Source organism: Erinaceus europaeus, chromosome 14, assembly GCF_950295315.1.
Source record: "Erinaceus europaeus chromosome 14, mEriEur2.1, whole genome shotgun sequence".
Taxonomy (NCBI): Eukaryota; Metazoa; Chordata; class Mammalia; order Eulipotyphla; family Erinaceidae; genus Erinaceus; species Erinaceus europaeus.
The window spans coordinates 28691873-28707410 of NC_080175.1; the positions used below are offsets into that span (position 1 = coordinate 28691873).

Below are 15538 nucleotides of genomic sequence, written 5' to 3' on the forward strand. Positions count from 1 at the left end.
AGCTTTATCTCAGCCGCAGCAATTAGATAGGCAGAAGGCACAAACTCTGTACCCTGTCGGGTTCCCTGGAACATGGCCTCTTCCTGTTCCTCCGCCGCCCATGGCACCCCAAGACATCCTGCAGCTCGGCGCCACAGCCCTGCCTGAGACTCCTCAGCTGCTTCCTGTGAGACCATCAAGTCTCACTCCTCTGAGCTCCCAGCCTCCAGCCCCTCCTGTCAGCTTCCCTATTATGCACCCTCCAGGAGGCCCAGGTGGTCCATGCTTTAGTGCCCTCCCAAACACTGGTATCTTGACTCCTCACACAGGTTAGTCTTCTTCCATGGCTCCCCTCTTCTGGGTCATTGCCTTTCACTCCTCCTCTCCTCTGCCCATTTACCACCTTGGGAGTCTCTTTCCCTGAGCCAGTGAACTGGGGCCTGTTGGGTTAGAGACTTAATGGGGGGGGGGGGTTGGCTGGGAGATAGCATAATGATTATGCAAAAAGAGTTTTCATTGCAGTGCTCTGGTAAAGAAAGAAAGGAAGGAAGGAAGGAAGGAAGGAAGGAAGGAAGGAAGGATTTTATGCCTGAGGCTCCAAAGTCCCAGGTTCAATCCCTAGAACCACCATAATTCAGAACTGAGCTGTGTTCTGTAATAATGATCTTATTACTATTGTTGTTGTTCTAGCTGGCCTATAGATGGAGGTGTGGTGTACCCCCAACTAAAATAATTTTGCTGATCTCAGACCAAGAATTTCCAGTGTTTCTGACCATGCTTCTAAATAATTCTGTCTTTTAAACTATTTAGGACTTCAAGATTCCTTGAAAAATGCTCCAGTTCCCAAGGGAAACCGTCAGGAGAAAAAGGTCTGTACATCTCTCTGCACCCACCCTCATACCTTCACCAGTGGCCCACACTGTACTTCCTTACAGAATTTAGCTGGGTGCTACCCATTCTCAGCCATCTGCTCTGTCCTCTCTCCAACTGCTATTCTCTCTGGCCTTGTATTTCCTTCTCACATGCTTACCAGTCTCCCCACCTCCTGGTTCCCCCACTCACTACCCTGTCCCTTTGTTCACTCAGTTTTTGCCACTCCCTCCAAACCAGGACCATAGGAGTCTCTGAGCTAAGCCTTGTGTGCCTTTTTCTCTCTTCAGCTGCCAGAGACATTTTTGCCTCCAACAACAATTACTGCCCCAGTTATGAACCTTACCTCCGAGCCACGAGGGATCCTCTCCTCACAGCCCCCTGTCCCCAGTGTGGGTCATGCTCCCCCTGGAGCACCAGGAGAACACAGTCTGCAGGTGACAGGAAACATGCTTTTACCCTTGAAACCCTCCAGCCCTCCTTCAGAATAGGAGAGCAGGGAGCATGGCAGATAGACCTTGTTCCTCAAGATAGAGAGGTAGATTCTGGGCCAAAGGAGATGCAGGACAGACACCAGTTATCCTTACTGCTGAGAAAGGAGGCCAGCCCTTTCCCCAACTCCATTCTGCTCTAGTGGGAGCTGGGAGATGCTGACTCACTTAGGGCTAGTCCTTGGGAAAGCCAGCTTGCCTGTTTCCATCTCCCTGCTTCTTCCTCAGCCACTTCAGCAACAGCCACCTGAGAAGACAGAAAGGAAGGAGCTGCCCCCAGAGCACCAGTCTTTGAAGACTAGCTTTGAGGCACTTGTACAGCGCTGCGCCCTGTGTGCCACAGACTTAGTGAGTCTGGACCCTCCCCCCTCCACTGCCCTCTTCTTACCCTGCCCTGCTGCTTTCAGGATCCCTTAGCTATAGACCAGTACCTTGTGTGAGTCTTTTCTCACTGCCCCTGCCCCTGCCCACTGTATCTTATACTTATTTGATGTGTGTGTCTGTCTGGTCTGAAGTCCAGCTCTTTGGTAGCAAGATTCAACAACATGAAGACTTAACTCTTGGGAAGACCACAGAGACCACTAGAAAGAGGTTGTAAAACCAGGAGGAAGGGAGCCTGCAATTCGTTCACTGGCTGTGTCAGCTTGTGCAAATCACTTACCCTCTTCTTCCTTCTCTGTGAAATGAAAGAAATGGTATTAACCCATCCTAGCTCTAGTATACTGCGGCTGTTTATAATCCTGTGTAGTATTAGAGTCTAGCGTCAGGATCCAGCTTCTTGGCCTTTTGGCCAAGACCAAATGTGGAGCCAGAATCCATCTCCCTCTCTGCAGAAGACAAAGCGGAAGCTGGAAGAGGCAGCCCAACGCCTAGGTCATCTATATGAGAAGCTCTGTGAGGGGACAGTAAGTACATTTTGTGGTGCTCCCATGCCTTCTGCTCTTCCGCCACTGCCCATGACCAAAGGGACCCTACAATTTCCTCCCAGTCTCACCAGCATGGGTTCTCCAGAGAATGAATGAATATATACATCCTGCCTGGACTGGGTTCTGGAATTTACCCTTTTCATGCTGCCACTCCTTCCACAGCTCTCGCCTCAGGTCCTGGCTGGGCTCCACGAGCTTGCTCGCTGTGTGGATACAGGAAACTTTGAGCAGGGCCTCACAGTGCACACCCAGGTAGTGGGCTGCAGCAGATTCAGTGAAGTCTCCAGCTTCATGCCTGTCCTGAAGGTTGTCCTCACCATTGCTCATAAGCTGCACCTCTAAACCAGACAGCCTCTTTTGTAAAGAGGCACTTCTGCCGTCACTCAACAAACCCTCCAAACGGGGGGCTTAAGAACAGATTGTTTACCCCATCTCTCTTCCCTTGCTGGCAGGTATGTGATGCTGTGGGCTTGGCTCCAAACCTGCTGAGTTTTCACCCCTTTGTGTCTGGGGTCTAGAGTCTATCCAGGGTTTTTTCTACATGGGAGGCAGAGCATCGAGCCAGGCGTTTATAGTTTGTCTAATGCACTCTGACAAGTCCTGGGGCAGGCTATCCGTCTCCCCAGGTATGTTCTGTTCGCTAGCTTCTGAGAAGGTGAGCAGGTGTGCCACCATATCTACCTCTGCCGAATCTACCTTGTGGGCCTTTTTTTTTTTTTCCCCTCTGTGGTTATGAGCCTGAATTTACCTCCTGGACTTCATATTTCCAGATCACTATTTCTCTGAACCCCAAAGGTTGGAGTAAAATTGGGTATTGTTCACTTTTTGAAAGGAAGCATGGGTCTAAGGGATGGTTGCTTAGCAGAAATAAGAGAACGAACTTTGACTTTTTCTTTTCTTTTTTGACACCAGGGTTATTGCTGCATAACAAATCAACTGCTCCTCACAGCCATCCCCCCCCCCCACCCTTCTTTTCCCCTTTCTATTTTGATAGGACAGAGAGTAATTGAGTAGGGGAAGAGAGACACCTGCAAATCTGCTTTACTGCTCATGAAGCGTACAAGTGTTTGGCCCATTTAAAGGCAATCTATCCTACGCCAGCATTTTTAAGGATGGTCTGGGTTAGGTGGAAGGGCTGCACGGCCTTTTGCTGGAAGCTGTTCTGGGCTGTGAGGTAGCAAAGGAACCACTGCCCACGGGGACGGCCCTGACTTGTCTGAACCCTGGGTTGTTCCTCCTGTGATTATAAACTCAATCCTGGGATGAAGCCAGGTTAGCAAAAGACTCTTTCATAACAGTTTTCCTCAAGGGTTGGAGACCCTCCTTCCCACAGCCTCCACATGTCAGGGCTGCCTTCTCCTGAGGCGCTTTCATGGCTGTTCTGCATTTGATGTGCCAGCGTCTGTAATGTGAAATAAAGTAGTGTTGATTTGGTCTCACGACTCATCTCCCAATATTGCTTATTTTACCATTATTTCTCCTTCTAGCCCGCTTTTGTTTTTTCTGCCTGCACCATAATAAAGTAGGAAAGAAACTATGGGGACACAGGGGTCAGCTAGAAGAGAAAGGATATCACTGAATTAGGCTACAAGACTCTCTCTGGCAGCATTTGTGATCGCTCCGCTGTGTATTTCTGTCTGTGTGTGTCTCCCTCCAGGGTTTTCCCCACACCACTTCAGGGCTGAGCTCAACTGCACAAAGGGCCAGGGGGTGCTATCACTAATCCTGTTGTAGATCCCATCATGTCTGCAGGCTAGATGTGTGTGTTTGGGAGGAAGGGATTGTTAGGCAGTATTTGTTTGTAAAGCCACTTGCTCCTCAGATAATACTTGCACTAACTTCTATTGATGAAGCAGTGTGAGCCCCAGCAAAGTCCTTTCCCAAAGTGTCTTTGAAGCCAAGAGCCCATTGAAGGGAAGAAAGGCCGGGAGAGGGGATTAGTTTGTTCAGCAGCTGTGAATTTCAGTGGGAGGTTGATGAACTCTGAAGTCTTTGTTTAAATTAAAGGGGGGAGAGAAAAGCCGCTGCTGGAGCGAGAGCCCCACTTGGGGCCCTGAACTAACACAAGGAGAAGTCTGAGCTGCAGGGAGCTGTGTACTGACTTCCAAGACTTTTCCCAAACACTTCGGAAAAGGTGTTGTGAGAAGAGAAGGGGGCGGAGTGGGGGATTAGCATGTGAAATAAAGTTTTCATTGACTCCAGTGGGGGTAGAAGGCTATTTTAATGGCATTTTGTTCTCTTATTTTCTCCTCTTGTGCTCTTCAGAGATATTGTTTTGCTAAGGCAGGTTTTCTTTCCCCCTTCTTTCCAGTCTGCAGATTGCCTCTATGGGAGCCAACATAAATATTTCTCCTCCAGGAATGCGGGTTAATTAAAAGGAAATGAATGAGTGGAAGCATCCAATCCAGGCCCACAATAGGCGAGTGCCCTGGCCTGCCCTCCCCGCCCACCACCACCAGCACCACCAGCACTGAGTGCGACCCTGTCTCTGTCTTTGCCCCAACCTGCTGCTAAGGCCAATTGAAGTTGGGATTCTTTTCAAGAAAAGAAAGCCCTGCCTGTGTGTAGGCTCACAGGCCAGGGACAGGAAGGAGACAGTGCTTTACCCACCCTGACCAGTGTCCTTGTCACTTCTTGGACCTCCCTCTGTTTCTGTTCTCTGGCAGGGACAGATGGGCTCTTGAAGAACACACAAGAGGAGGTGAGGCCTGAGTCTTAGTACTCACTCATTAGCAACTTACTACTTAGTAATAAACCAGACATCTTTCTCAAACATCAGTTTAAGTCGGGGGGGGGGGGGCTTGACTAATTGACCTCTGTGGTATCTTCTCAGACAGCTGTTTTCAAGCTGTCCACGTTGGTAAAGTAGAGTACATCCCTCGTGACTGAATATGAGAGAGGCTAAATTCCACAAATACAGGGATGCTGGTGTATTATTCACCTGATTTCCATTCCAGTGGTTGTGGAATGAACAAGTGAACAGATAACGCAAGGGGCAAGGGAAGCCATACAGACTTAAGGTAGCTCAGTAATGTTTTCTTTTATAGAACTCAAACAAAACTAGTGTCAGTCATATCCATCTGGGAATACAAAACCGTCTATGAAAGGACTTCCTGGCAGCATGCCATGCTTGAGGTATTGACCTGGAGTTCCTAGTCATGAGGCATGATGCCGAGAGCCCTGGAGAGTATAGCTTTATTTTACAATATTGTACTCCCATATTTTCTAGCTGCTTTGCCAGATTCTCTTACTGTAAACACTGTCAGGTAATTCGGTCAAATGGGATAAGCAGGTCAGTATATGCTGCTGCATGACTAGGAAGAACAGCAAGTTAGGGGTTTAAGAGGTGACCGGATCAAAGTGAAAGGAGGGAGCAAAAGGTCTTTTGCAGAAAGAACTGCAAGTAAAGTACTAGGAGCCCTTGAAGGGAAGTGTGTCACATGGAAAGAAGGAAGAGGAACCTTTCTCTTCAGAGCTGGCAGGATGAGAAGATGCATAGGGATAAGGCCAGGGCATCAGGGTATGACCTGGCCACAGTCTCTGCCCTTCTTCCCCCCCCCCTTTTGTTGCCCTTGTTTTTTATTGTTGCTGTAGTTATTATTGTTGTTGTTATTGATGTTGTTGTTGTTGGATAGGACAGAGAGAAATGGAGAGAGGAGGGGAAGACAGAGATGGGGAGAGAAAGACAGACACCTGCAGACCTGCTTTACCGATTGTTAAGCGACTTCCCTGCAGGTGGGGAGCCAAGGGCTCGAACTGGGATGCTTACACCAGTCCTTGTGCTTCTCGCCACATGCACTTAACCCGCTGTGCTACTGCCCGGCCCCCAGTCTCTGCCCTTCTTACCTGCCTGATGATACATCTCCCCTGGCTCTGTCCTATTATGTTAGGAGGAGGTCATCTATTGTCTAATTAGGTTTGCTTGGAAAGAGCTGATTGACACTGAGACCCAGGGCTGGCCTGGGAAAGGGGAGCTTACTGGGAAGCTCCCTGGGCTACAGAAGGTCTGTCAGGCATGGGTTTCCCTCCCTAGAGCCCTCTTTCCTCTGCACCGCCCTGCCATATTGCTTCTTTCCAGAGGCAGGAAATTTAAGCACTACAAGCAATAAACTCTTAGTTATCAAGTGAGTGTATTAGTGGGAGACTTATGTGGGTGATTCACAAATCCTTGATAAATTAACCTCACCCATGTCAAGATACAGTTATTTTAGACAATTGGGGAATCGAGGTGTGAGGGAAGATGGTAACCTGGCAAGGAAGGCTGGTGTTTATATCTCCTGTTCCCCCACCTTTTGACCCCATTAATTGAGTTTGATACTTGAGAAATAAAAAGGATACATATCACAGTGACTGCAATAAATTACGGTACAAAGTGCTGAGATGCATCTAGTGCCCTGAATTCTATTTGAGAATCAACTTAAAATAACAGGAAAGATCTTAGCTTCTCCTTCCATCCTTCTGAACTGGTTTTATAAGTGCAAGCCTGTATCTGAAAGAGAAATTGGCTTTAGCTCAGTCTTGGCTCAGAGCAATACCTTTGGGGGTAGAAGAGATAAAGTTCATTGTTAGGGGAAAAAACTAAGTAAGAAATTTATTTTGGGGCTGGGGGTGGCACACCTGGTTGAGCGCACATATCACAACGTGCAAGGACCTGGGTTCAAGCCCCCGGCCCCCACCTGCAGGGGGAAGACTTTGCAAGTGGTGAAGCAGTGCTGCAGGTGTCTCTCTGTCTCTCTCCCTCTCTATCACCCCCTTCCCTCTTGATTTCTGGCTGTCTATCCAATAAATAAAGCTTAAAAAAAAGAAATTTATTTTACTTTATTATTTTCCTATTAGGGCTTTGTGACCCTGAGATGCCACCATTAGTGGCAATCAGTCAGCCAGTCAGTCAGTCTCTCTCACTCTCTCTTTTTCTTCTTTTACTTTGAATAACAGAGAACAGAGAACAGCACTGGTCCCACCATTCATGAAGCTTGTCTTGGTGTTCAGTACTCCTGCGTGGTGCCACAGGGCTTGAAGCCAGGTTCTTAGGCATGGTCAAACATGTACTCTATCAAGTAAGCTAGCTCATGACTACAAGAAATCTGCTTCAAGAAGTAAAAGTGACTGGTCATCTTGCTCTACATTGTTACAAATATGGCAATGTCTGGAGCACCGTGAGAGTTATTGTCTAGGAAGGTCACTACCCCATTGGTAAGGTCCATTAGAAACTCACTGTCATAAGGTTGAGTAACACCCTTGGGTTACAGCAAATCAGTATTCCAAGGTTTCCACTTCCTCCATCTTTGATCCTGCCTCTAGTAATCTGCCCTCAAAGACATTATATTTTCCCCCACCAGTTTTCTTACAAAGAAGGGAAATGGAGAGAAAGCATTAGGGATTCCTGGGGAGTTTGTACCAACAGTTACCAGAGATCAGAAGCACTGGAGGAAATCTGCAGAAGGAGCATGCAGCTATGGTAGAGACTTGGCAGCAAGAAAAGGGGGTGGCGGGAAGCAAAAGCCTGGGCCTTGCATATCTGAGCAGCATCCTTTCCCTTCCTACCCTTCCTAAATCAGGCTTTGGGGCAGCTAGAAAAGGGGGAGGAGAGATGCCTGTTTTTAGCATAGTTCAGGGAAAAGCAACAGCTCAAAATCTCAGAACAGTGTTCTGTAGGCTGGAAGGATGATTCTGACAGCTCCAGCGAGCACAGAGAAACTGGGAAGTCAACCTGAAAAGTGAGCCCTGGAGAGATTGTGGTGACTCTTCTTTTGGGACCCCTGGGCTTGGGCGTCTGGGATTGGGGGGATACCCTGTACCCTAGGTTCCTCTAGTACTGAGGGTCTCTAAAAGAAGGCAAGAACAGATGAGGACGGAGAAGAGCTGGCCTTTAGGGTTTTCTCTCGGGTTTGTGCACCGCGCCCTCCTGCGGCCGCTCTGCGCGGCTGCAAAAGTACTTGGTGACGCGCCGGCGGCACTGCTCGCAGCGGACAGCGCAGCACCAGTGGAACTTGCAGTTGCAGCTGGACACCGTCTCGGCGCGACGCTCCTCCACCGCCAGCCCGCAGTCCCCGCATAGCCGGCGGCAGCTGCGGCGCTCCCAGCGGCCCAGGGCCCGCCCGCGCCGCAGGCACTCCCGGCCCTCGGTGCCCAGCAGCCCGAGCGTCTTGTTCTCCAGGCAGTAGTCCGGGGAGTCCTCCAGGTGCACCAGCTCCCGCGTGGAGATGGAGCGGAAGGTGTCTGCGATGGCGCCGCGGCCCGCCGCGCTGTTGCCAGCCCCCTGCAGCAGGTCCACCTTGAGGGCCGCGTGGTACTTCTCCTTCAGGTGCGCGCCCACCTCGCGGAACTCGGGCAGCTGCAGCCAGCAGGTCTGCGTGGTGCAGCTGCCAGACACGCCGTGGCACTTGCACGTGCGTTTCATGGTGCCCTTCACCGCCTGGGGAGAAAGCCGGGTGTGAGCCGGCCGCCCGCGGGCTACCTGCTTATTCCAGTCCGCTAGGTGACCTGAGGTTGGGTGGGGACGGGCCAGTCGCCTGCCCCCAGACTCACCTTGCGGCCCGCCTCGTTGTTGTGCAGGTTCATGGCTGCCCGGGCGTCCTGTCCGGTCTCCAGGGCATCGACGAACTGCTTGGATATGGCCTCTCCGAAGCCCACGTTGTCACTGCAGCCGCCCCACAGCCAGCCTTGGCCTCCTGGAAAAGTTCAGAGGGCGAGGCTATCTCGGTGCTGAGCTCCTCGAAGAACCACCGTTTCTAACTGAATTTGAAGACTCCTTTGGGCGAGTGCCCAATCTTCAGATTAGACTGAGCCTGGGCTTGTTTTGCTACCTTTGCGCGCCCGCTCCTAGCCCCAGCCAATCCCTGGCTCAGGAGTTCATGACGTAAACAGTTGCTGAGTGGAGTCTCTACCAGGAGTGGGCGCGCAAGAGCGTGCACGTGCCTAAACTGAGTGATTGACGTCCAATCCAGAAGTCGCAAAGTAGCGCGAGAAAGTGGAGGGAAGCGCAAACATGGCGAAAGAGGAAGAGACAGGACTGAAATTATATGAAGCAATAAAATTGGGAGGTGAGCTGGAGGTCACAGGATTCGAGATGACAGTGAAGGTAAACACTAAGAACGGGCTAGCTTTCCTCGTGTGTCTGAAGCAGGAACGGAGCGTTGAAACTGCAGGGAATGTTATTTGTTCATTACTGTTGTTTTAATTAAGGAACCCACCCATGAGGAGGGCCCCACACTCAATTCAGCTGTTTGTCAGAGTTTGGGCTCAAACTGGTTTACCTGGGTTTCCCTTAAATTTAAACTGTCATTCTTCACCCCGTCAGACTTCTCATTGTCTAAGTAAACTTGCGTGGTCTTCCCTACCCACCCCTGATAACACTACTCACCCAGTTGCCCGTTACGGGAATCGTCACAGCCACAGTTGTCAAAATCCCCAAGGCTGCAGTTTCTGGTCAGGGTGTACATGACTCCAGCAGAACTGATGGCATGCACAAATGCTGTCTCCCGATTAGCTGGCAGGAATCCAAAATTGGAAGGATTAAGGGGAGGGAGATGCCAGTCTTGCTACTTTACTTGAATGCCTTTGTTACATCCTCCTGCCCCAGCTCCATCCTATTTTCCCACCTTTATAATGTATACCTCTTCCGGGGCTGCCTCAGCCCTACTTTCTTCCTGCCTTTTCAGGTCACATATTTTATGATTACCTGACTTGGTTATTGTTGACTTACATAGTGATAAAGGATTTAAGTGAGAAAGAGCCAGAGAACAAAATGGGGAAGAGATGGACCTAAAGTCTGTTCTGCAAGGAACTTCCTTCTGGAACACTGAAGTCTAAGAGGCATGTGTCAGCTCTGAAAAGAACCTCTGGTTGGCACCTCCTTCGTCTATTGACCTTTATCTTCTGTGTGGAAAACTGGTCTCCAGTACCTTTTTACTGAGTCTGCTAAAGGAAGGGGCTCAGACATGGAGAATGAGGATCCCCACTTACCTTCTGATAGTTTTATATTCTGAGGGAATCTCTGGCTAACAGGGAGGCCAAAGATGGCTTAGAATGGGGAGTGAGAATGTTGGGGAAGAAAGAAAATAAGATTGACAAATAGGAAAGAAGAGCCAGTGAAGGAACAGAGAAATTCCCAGAGGAAGCGATAGCCTGAGGGTACAAACCAAGTGAAGCATAAGGGTGGAGTGGAGGCAGGGACCATCACTTGAGCGTGACCAGTGGGTCCAGGAAGAGTGGCTGAAGCTTTCCTTACCACTTCGGAGGCCACCATGGCTCGACAGCTGCAGGGCTCTCTCTGGGCAGTTCCAGCGGTCCCAGGCAAACTGGTATTTGCATTCTTCAATACCACTCTGGGCACCAGCAGCCACACTGCTAGAATAGATCAGGTAAGCCTGCAGCGACACAGGGGTTACAGTTCAGACTCACAAGTCTCACAGCAACTGCACTTAGAAGACAAGTGTCTCCTTTCCCACCCACTTTTTCATTCTCTCAGAAATAATGACAAGGCATTATAAATATGCCCCCCTATCACACATAATCTTGTTGAGGTGCCTGCCATTTTATAGATTAGGAACCTGAGATTTAGAGAAGTGAGGGAAAATAATTTGCCCAGGATCCCACAGCTAGAATATGGTAGGATTAGAAGTGAAGTTTACCTTAAAAAATTATTTATGGGAGCTGAGTGGTGGTGCACCTAGTTAAGCCCACATGCTACCATGTACAAGGGCCTGGGTTCAAGCACCTGCTCCCCACCTTCAGGGAGAAAGCTTTGAGAGTGGTTTGCCTCTCACCTCTATTAACCCTTCCCTTCCCAATCCTATTAAAGAAAAAATTAAATGGTATTTATTAAAATGACTTATTTATTATGATAGAGAAGGGAGGGGGAGGGAGGGGAAAAGAGAGAGAGAGACTGACTAGCAGGGGTAGATAGCATAATGGTTATGCAAGAGACTCTCATTCCTGAGGCTCTGAAGTCTCAGGTTCAATCCCCCACACCACCATAAGCCAGAGGTAATGAAAATGAATTTTTAGTTGTTCTTATCACATTATTATCTTAGAAAATACCCCTAACCCTATCTGTGCCATCTTTTGTCTATCTGTCCTGGATGCAGCATTTAAAAATATGAATGAATATACAGGGCTGGGTGGTCGCATATTCAGTAGAGTGCACACATCGTAATGTGCAAGGACCCAGGTTCTACCTCCCACTTGCTATGTTCAAGGGAGAAGCTTCAACAGAGGTGGAGGAGTATTGCAGGTATCTCTCTTTCTCTCTTTCTGTCTGTCTCAGTTTCTCACCACTTATTAAAAAAAGAGAGAAAGAAGAGAAAAGGGAAAAGAAGAAAAGAAATATGTAAAACTAAGAAATATTGCATGTGTACAAACTACTGTATTTTACTATTGACTGTAAACCATTAATCCCCCAATAAAGAAAAAGGAGGAGGAAGGGGAGAAGGAGAAGGAGAAAAAGAAGAAGAGGAGGAAGAGGTGGAGGAGGAGGAAGAGCTGGCCATTGGGAGCAGTAGAATCCTAGTACAGGTACCAGACCCTAGTGATAACCCCGATGGCAAAAAAAAAAAAGAAAGAAAAGAAAAGAAGAGGGAGTCAGGCGGTAGTGCAGTGGATTAAGCGCAGGCAACGCAAAGCACAAGGACCCGCGTAAGGATCCCAGTTCGAGCCCCGGGTTCCCCACCTGCAGGGGAGTCACTTCACAGACGATGAAGCAGGTCTGCAGGTGTCTATCTTTCTCTCCCTGTCTTTGTCTTCCCCTCCTCTCTCCATTATTCTCTGTCCTATCCAACAACAACGACATCAATAACAACAACAGTAATAACTACAACAATAAATCAACAAGGGCAACAAAAGGGAATAAATAAATAAAATAAAATTATAAAAAATTGTTTAAAAAAAGAAGAGAAAAGAAAAAGAAAAGCATTAAAAATGTGAACATAATGAAATCAGCCTGTATTTTCTTCAGACAATAAATGAAGTTCAGCAAAATCTAAAAAAACCAAAGGACATTTTTTTTTCTTACCTTTGGACCAGTCATCAGGAAGTTGTTCACTGACCTAAAAGAAACACCACAGAGTATAATGGAGATATGACAACTCATTTCCACTACCTAGAGCTTAAAGAATTACTTCAGCAAAGATAATTGATAGAGAGGAAGGGAAAATGGCTTTGCCAAGGAAAAATTATGTGTAAGAAATCTATTAAAGCTATTTTATTGGGCAGGGATAGATAGCATAATGGTTATTATGCAAAGAGACTCTCATACCTAAGGCTCCAAAGTCTCAGGTTCAGTTCCCCATACCACCATAAACCAAAACTGAGCAGTGCTCTGGTAAAAATAAATAAATAAAATAGTTTTTAAAAGATAATTTATTTATTTTTTTGTATTTATTTATTTTATTTATTTATTTTTTTAATGTTTTACATTCAACAGTAAATACAATAGTTTGTACATGCATAACATTCCCCAGTTTCCCATTTAACAGTACAGCCCCCACTATGTCATTTATGATCCTTCATGGACCTGTAGTCTCCCCACCCACCCACCCACCCCAGAGTCTTTTACTTGGGTGCAATACGCCAATTCCATTTCAGGTTCGACTTGTGTTTTCTTTTCTGATCTTGTTTTTCAACTTCTGCCTGAGAGTGAGATCATCCCATATTCATCCTTCTGTTTCTGACTTATTTCACTCAACATGATTTTTTCAAGGTCCATCCAAGATCGGCTGAAAACGGTAAAGTCACCATTTTTTACAGCTGAGTAGTATTCCATTGTGTATATAGACCCCAACTTGCTCAGCCACTCATCTGTTGTTGGACACCTGGGTTGCTTCCAGGTTTTGGCTATTACAAATTGTGCTGCCAAGAACATATGTGTACACAGATCTTTTTGGATGGCTGTGTTGGGTTCCTTAGGATATATCCCCAGGAGGGGAATTGCAGGGTCATAGGGTAGGTCCATTTCTAGCCTTCTGAGAGTTCTCCAGACTGTTCTCCACAGAGGTTGGACCAATTGACATTCCCATCAGCAGTGCAGGAGGGCTCCTTTGACCCCACACCCTCTCCAGCATTTGCTGCTGTTACCTTTTCTGATGTATGACATTCTCACAGGAGTGAAGTGGTATCTCATTGTTGTCTTGATTTGCATTTCTCTGACAATCAGAGACTTGGAGCATTTTTTCATGTGTTTCTCAGCCTTTTGGATCTCTTCTGTGGTGAATATTCTGTCCATGTCCTCCCCCCATTTTTGGATGGGGTTATTTGTTGTCTTGTTGTTGAGTCTGGCAAGCTCTTTATATATGTTGGTTATTAAACTCTTATCTGATGTATAGCATGTAAAGATCTTCTCCCATTCTGTGAGGAGTCTCTTGGTTTGGGTCGTGGTTTCTTTAGCTGTGCAGAAGCTTTTTAATTTGATGTAGTCCCATAGGTTTATACTTGCCCTAGTCTTCTTTGTAATTGGATTCTTTTCATTGAAAATGTCTTTAAAATTTATGCGGAAAAGAGTTCTGCCAATATTTTCCTCTAAGTATTTGATAGTTTGTGGTCTAACATCCAAGTCCTTGATCCACTTGGAATTTACTTTTGTATTCGGTGAAATACAGTGGTTCAGTTTCATTCTTCTGCATGTTTCAACCCATTGTTTCCAACACCATTTGTTGAAGAGAAAAAGATAATTTATTTAGTAACAACTGTATGTACAGCTCTTGGGTCCTCACTTCCAAAAAAAAGAAGAAACAATGCTGTGCCAAAAAAAGCTGAGGCCACATGCAGCCTATCCACTGCACCAACTGCACTGGATGCGTGCCCAAGGACAAGGCCATTGAGAAGTTTGTCGGGGCAGAGTGGTAGTGCACTGGGTTAAGCTCACACAGGGCAAAGCACAGGGACCCATGCAAGGATCTTGGCTGAAGCAGGTTTGGAAGTGTCTATCTGGGAGTCGGGCAGTAGCACCTTGGGTTAAGCACATGTGGCTTCAAGTGAAAGGACCAGCGTAAGGATCCTGGTTTGAGCCCTCAGCTCCCCACCTGCAGGGGAGTCACTTCACAAGCGGTGAAACAGGTCTGCAGGTGTCTATCTTTCTCTCGCCCTCTCTGTCTTCCCCTCCTTTCTCCATTTCTCTCTGTTCTATCCAACAATGACAACATCAGTAACAACAATTATAACTACAACAACAATAAAACAACAAGGGCAACAAAAGGGAAACTAAATATAAAAAAAAAATTTTAAGTGTCTATCTTTCCCTCTCTCTGTCTTCCCCTCCTCTCTCAATTTTTCTCTGTTCTATCCAATAACAATAGCAGCACTAATGACAATGAAAAAAAAAAAAAAAGGATGACCTCCAGAAGCAGTGGATTGATATGCAGGCGCCGAGCCCCAGCGATAACCCTGGAGGCAAAAATTAATTAAGATTGGATTTGAGATAAAAAAAAAAAAAGAAGTTTGTCATTCAGAACATAGTAGAAGCCACCACCATCAAGGATATCTTCAAAGTGAGTGTTTTACACACTTAAATGCTTCCCAAACTGTATGTGAAATTACATTACTATGTGAGTTGTGCCATTCACAACATGGTGGTCAGAAATCATTCTTGTGAAGCCAGGAAGGACCACACATGCCCATCATGATTTAGCCCTGCAGTCACCGCCCCTCCCCTCCAAAAAAGCCCATGTAAGAGTTATGGCCTGAATAAAAACTGTCTTCTTGAGAAAAAATAAAATGTAAATTACACTAAAGAAAAACTGCTGTATATGCAAAAGGAGCTGGGGGGTCGGGGACTGTCGGCGGTGCACTGGTTAAGTGTACACACTACCATGAACAAGGACCCAGGTTCAAGCCACCAGTCCCCACCTGCAGGGGGGGAGCTTCACAAGTGGTAAAGCAGGGCTTCACGTGTCTCTCTTTCTCTCCCTCTCTATCTCCCTAAGCCCCTTCTCTATTTCCTCTCTTTCTAGTAAATAAAATAAGCAAGTAAGTACCTTTGAAAGAGCAGGTATTGCTATGTCTTTGGATTTTTAAGGTCAGCTAAACATTTAAATTCCTTAGGCAGGGGTAGATAGCATAATGGTTATGCAAAGAGAGTCTCATCCTTGAGGCTCCAAAGTCCCATGTTCAATCCCTTGCACCACCATAAGCCAGAGTTGAACAGTGCTCTGGTTAAAAAAAAAAAAAGTCAAATTCCTAAATGCTTAAATGGTGAGTATATAAATGGTGTTGGATCATAATTTTTGATGTGGGGCTGGAAGAAAGCTAGCATTAACTCACTACTACTACGTGCCAAAC

General features: G+C 47.0%; 2 protein-coding genes and 1 pseudogene across 2 annotated transcripts in view; 2 read left to right on the plus strand and 1 right to left on the minus strand.

Moving 5' to 3' along the window:
* The window catches only part of SEC31B (SEC31 homolog B, COPII coat complex component), a 35435-nt gene extending 31734 nt beyond the window's left edge, over positions 1–3701 (plus strand). Inside the window, exons 21-26 of the mRNA XM_007530294.3 lie at positions 3–308; positions 790–848; positions 1140–1286; positions 1569–1688; positions 2174–2245; positions 2429–3701. Of these exons, the coding sequence (XP_007530356.1) occupies positions 3–308; positions 790–848; positions 1140–1286; positions 1569–1688; positions 2174–2245; positions 2429–2608 (884 nt within the window). The 3' untranslated portion in view covers positions 2609–3701. The remainder of the gene's footprint in view (positions 1–2; positions 309–789; positions 849–1139; positions 1287–1568; positions 1689–2173; positions 2246–2428) is intronic.
* A 4182-nt stretch (positions 3702–7883) lies between these two features.
* The window catches only part of WNT8B (Wnt family member 8B), a 31406-nt gene continuing 23751 nt past the window's right edge, over positions 7884–15538 (minus strand). Inside the window, exons 2-6 of the mRNA XM_007530271.3 lie at positions 12279–12312; positions 10497–10635; positions 9630–9755; positions 8795–8937; positions 7884–8681 (exon numbers count right to left, since the gene is read on the minus strand). Coding sequence (XP_007530333.2) covers positions 8136–8681; positions 8795–8937; positions 9630–9755; positions 10497–10635; positions 12279–12312 — 988 coding nt within the window. The 3' untranslated portion in view covers positions 7884–8135. The remainder of the gene's footprint in view (positions 8682–8794; positions 8938–9629; positions 9756–10496; positions 10636–12278; positions 12313–15538) is intronic.
* On the plus strand, positions 13952–14930 carry LOC103119952 (small ribosomal subunit protein eS26-like; annotated as a pseudogene).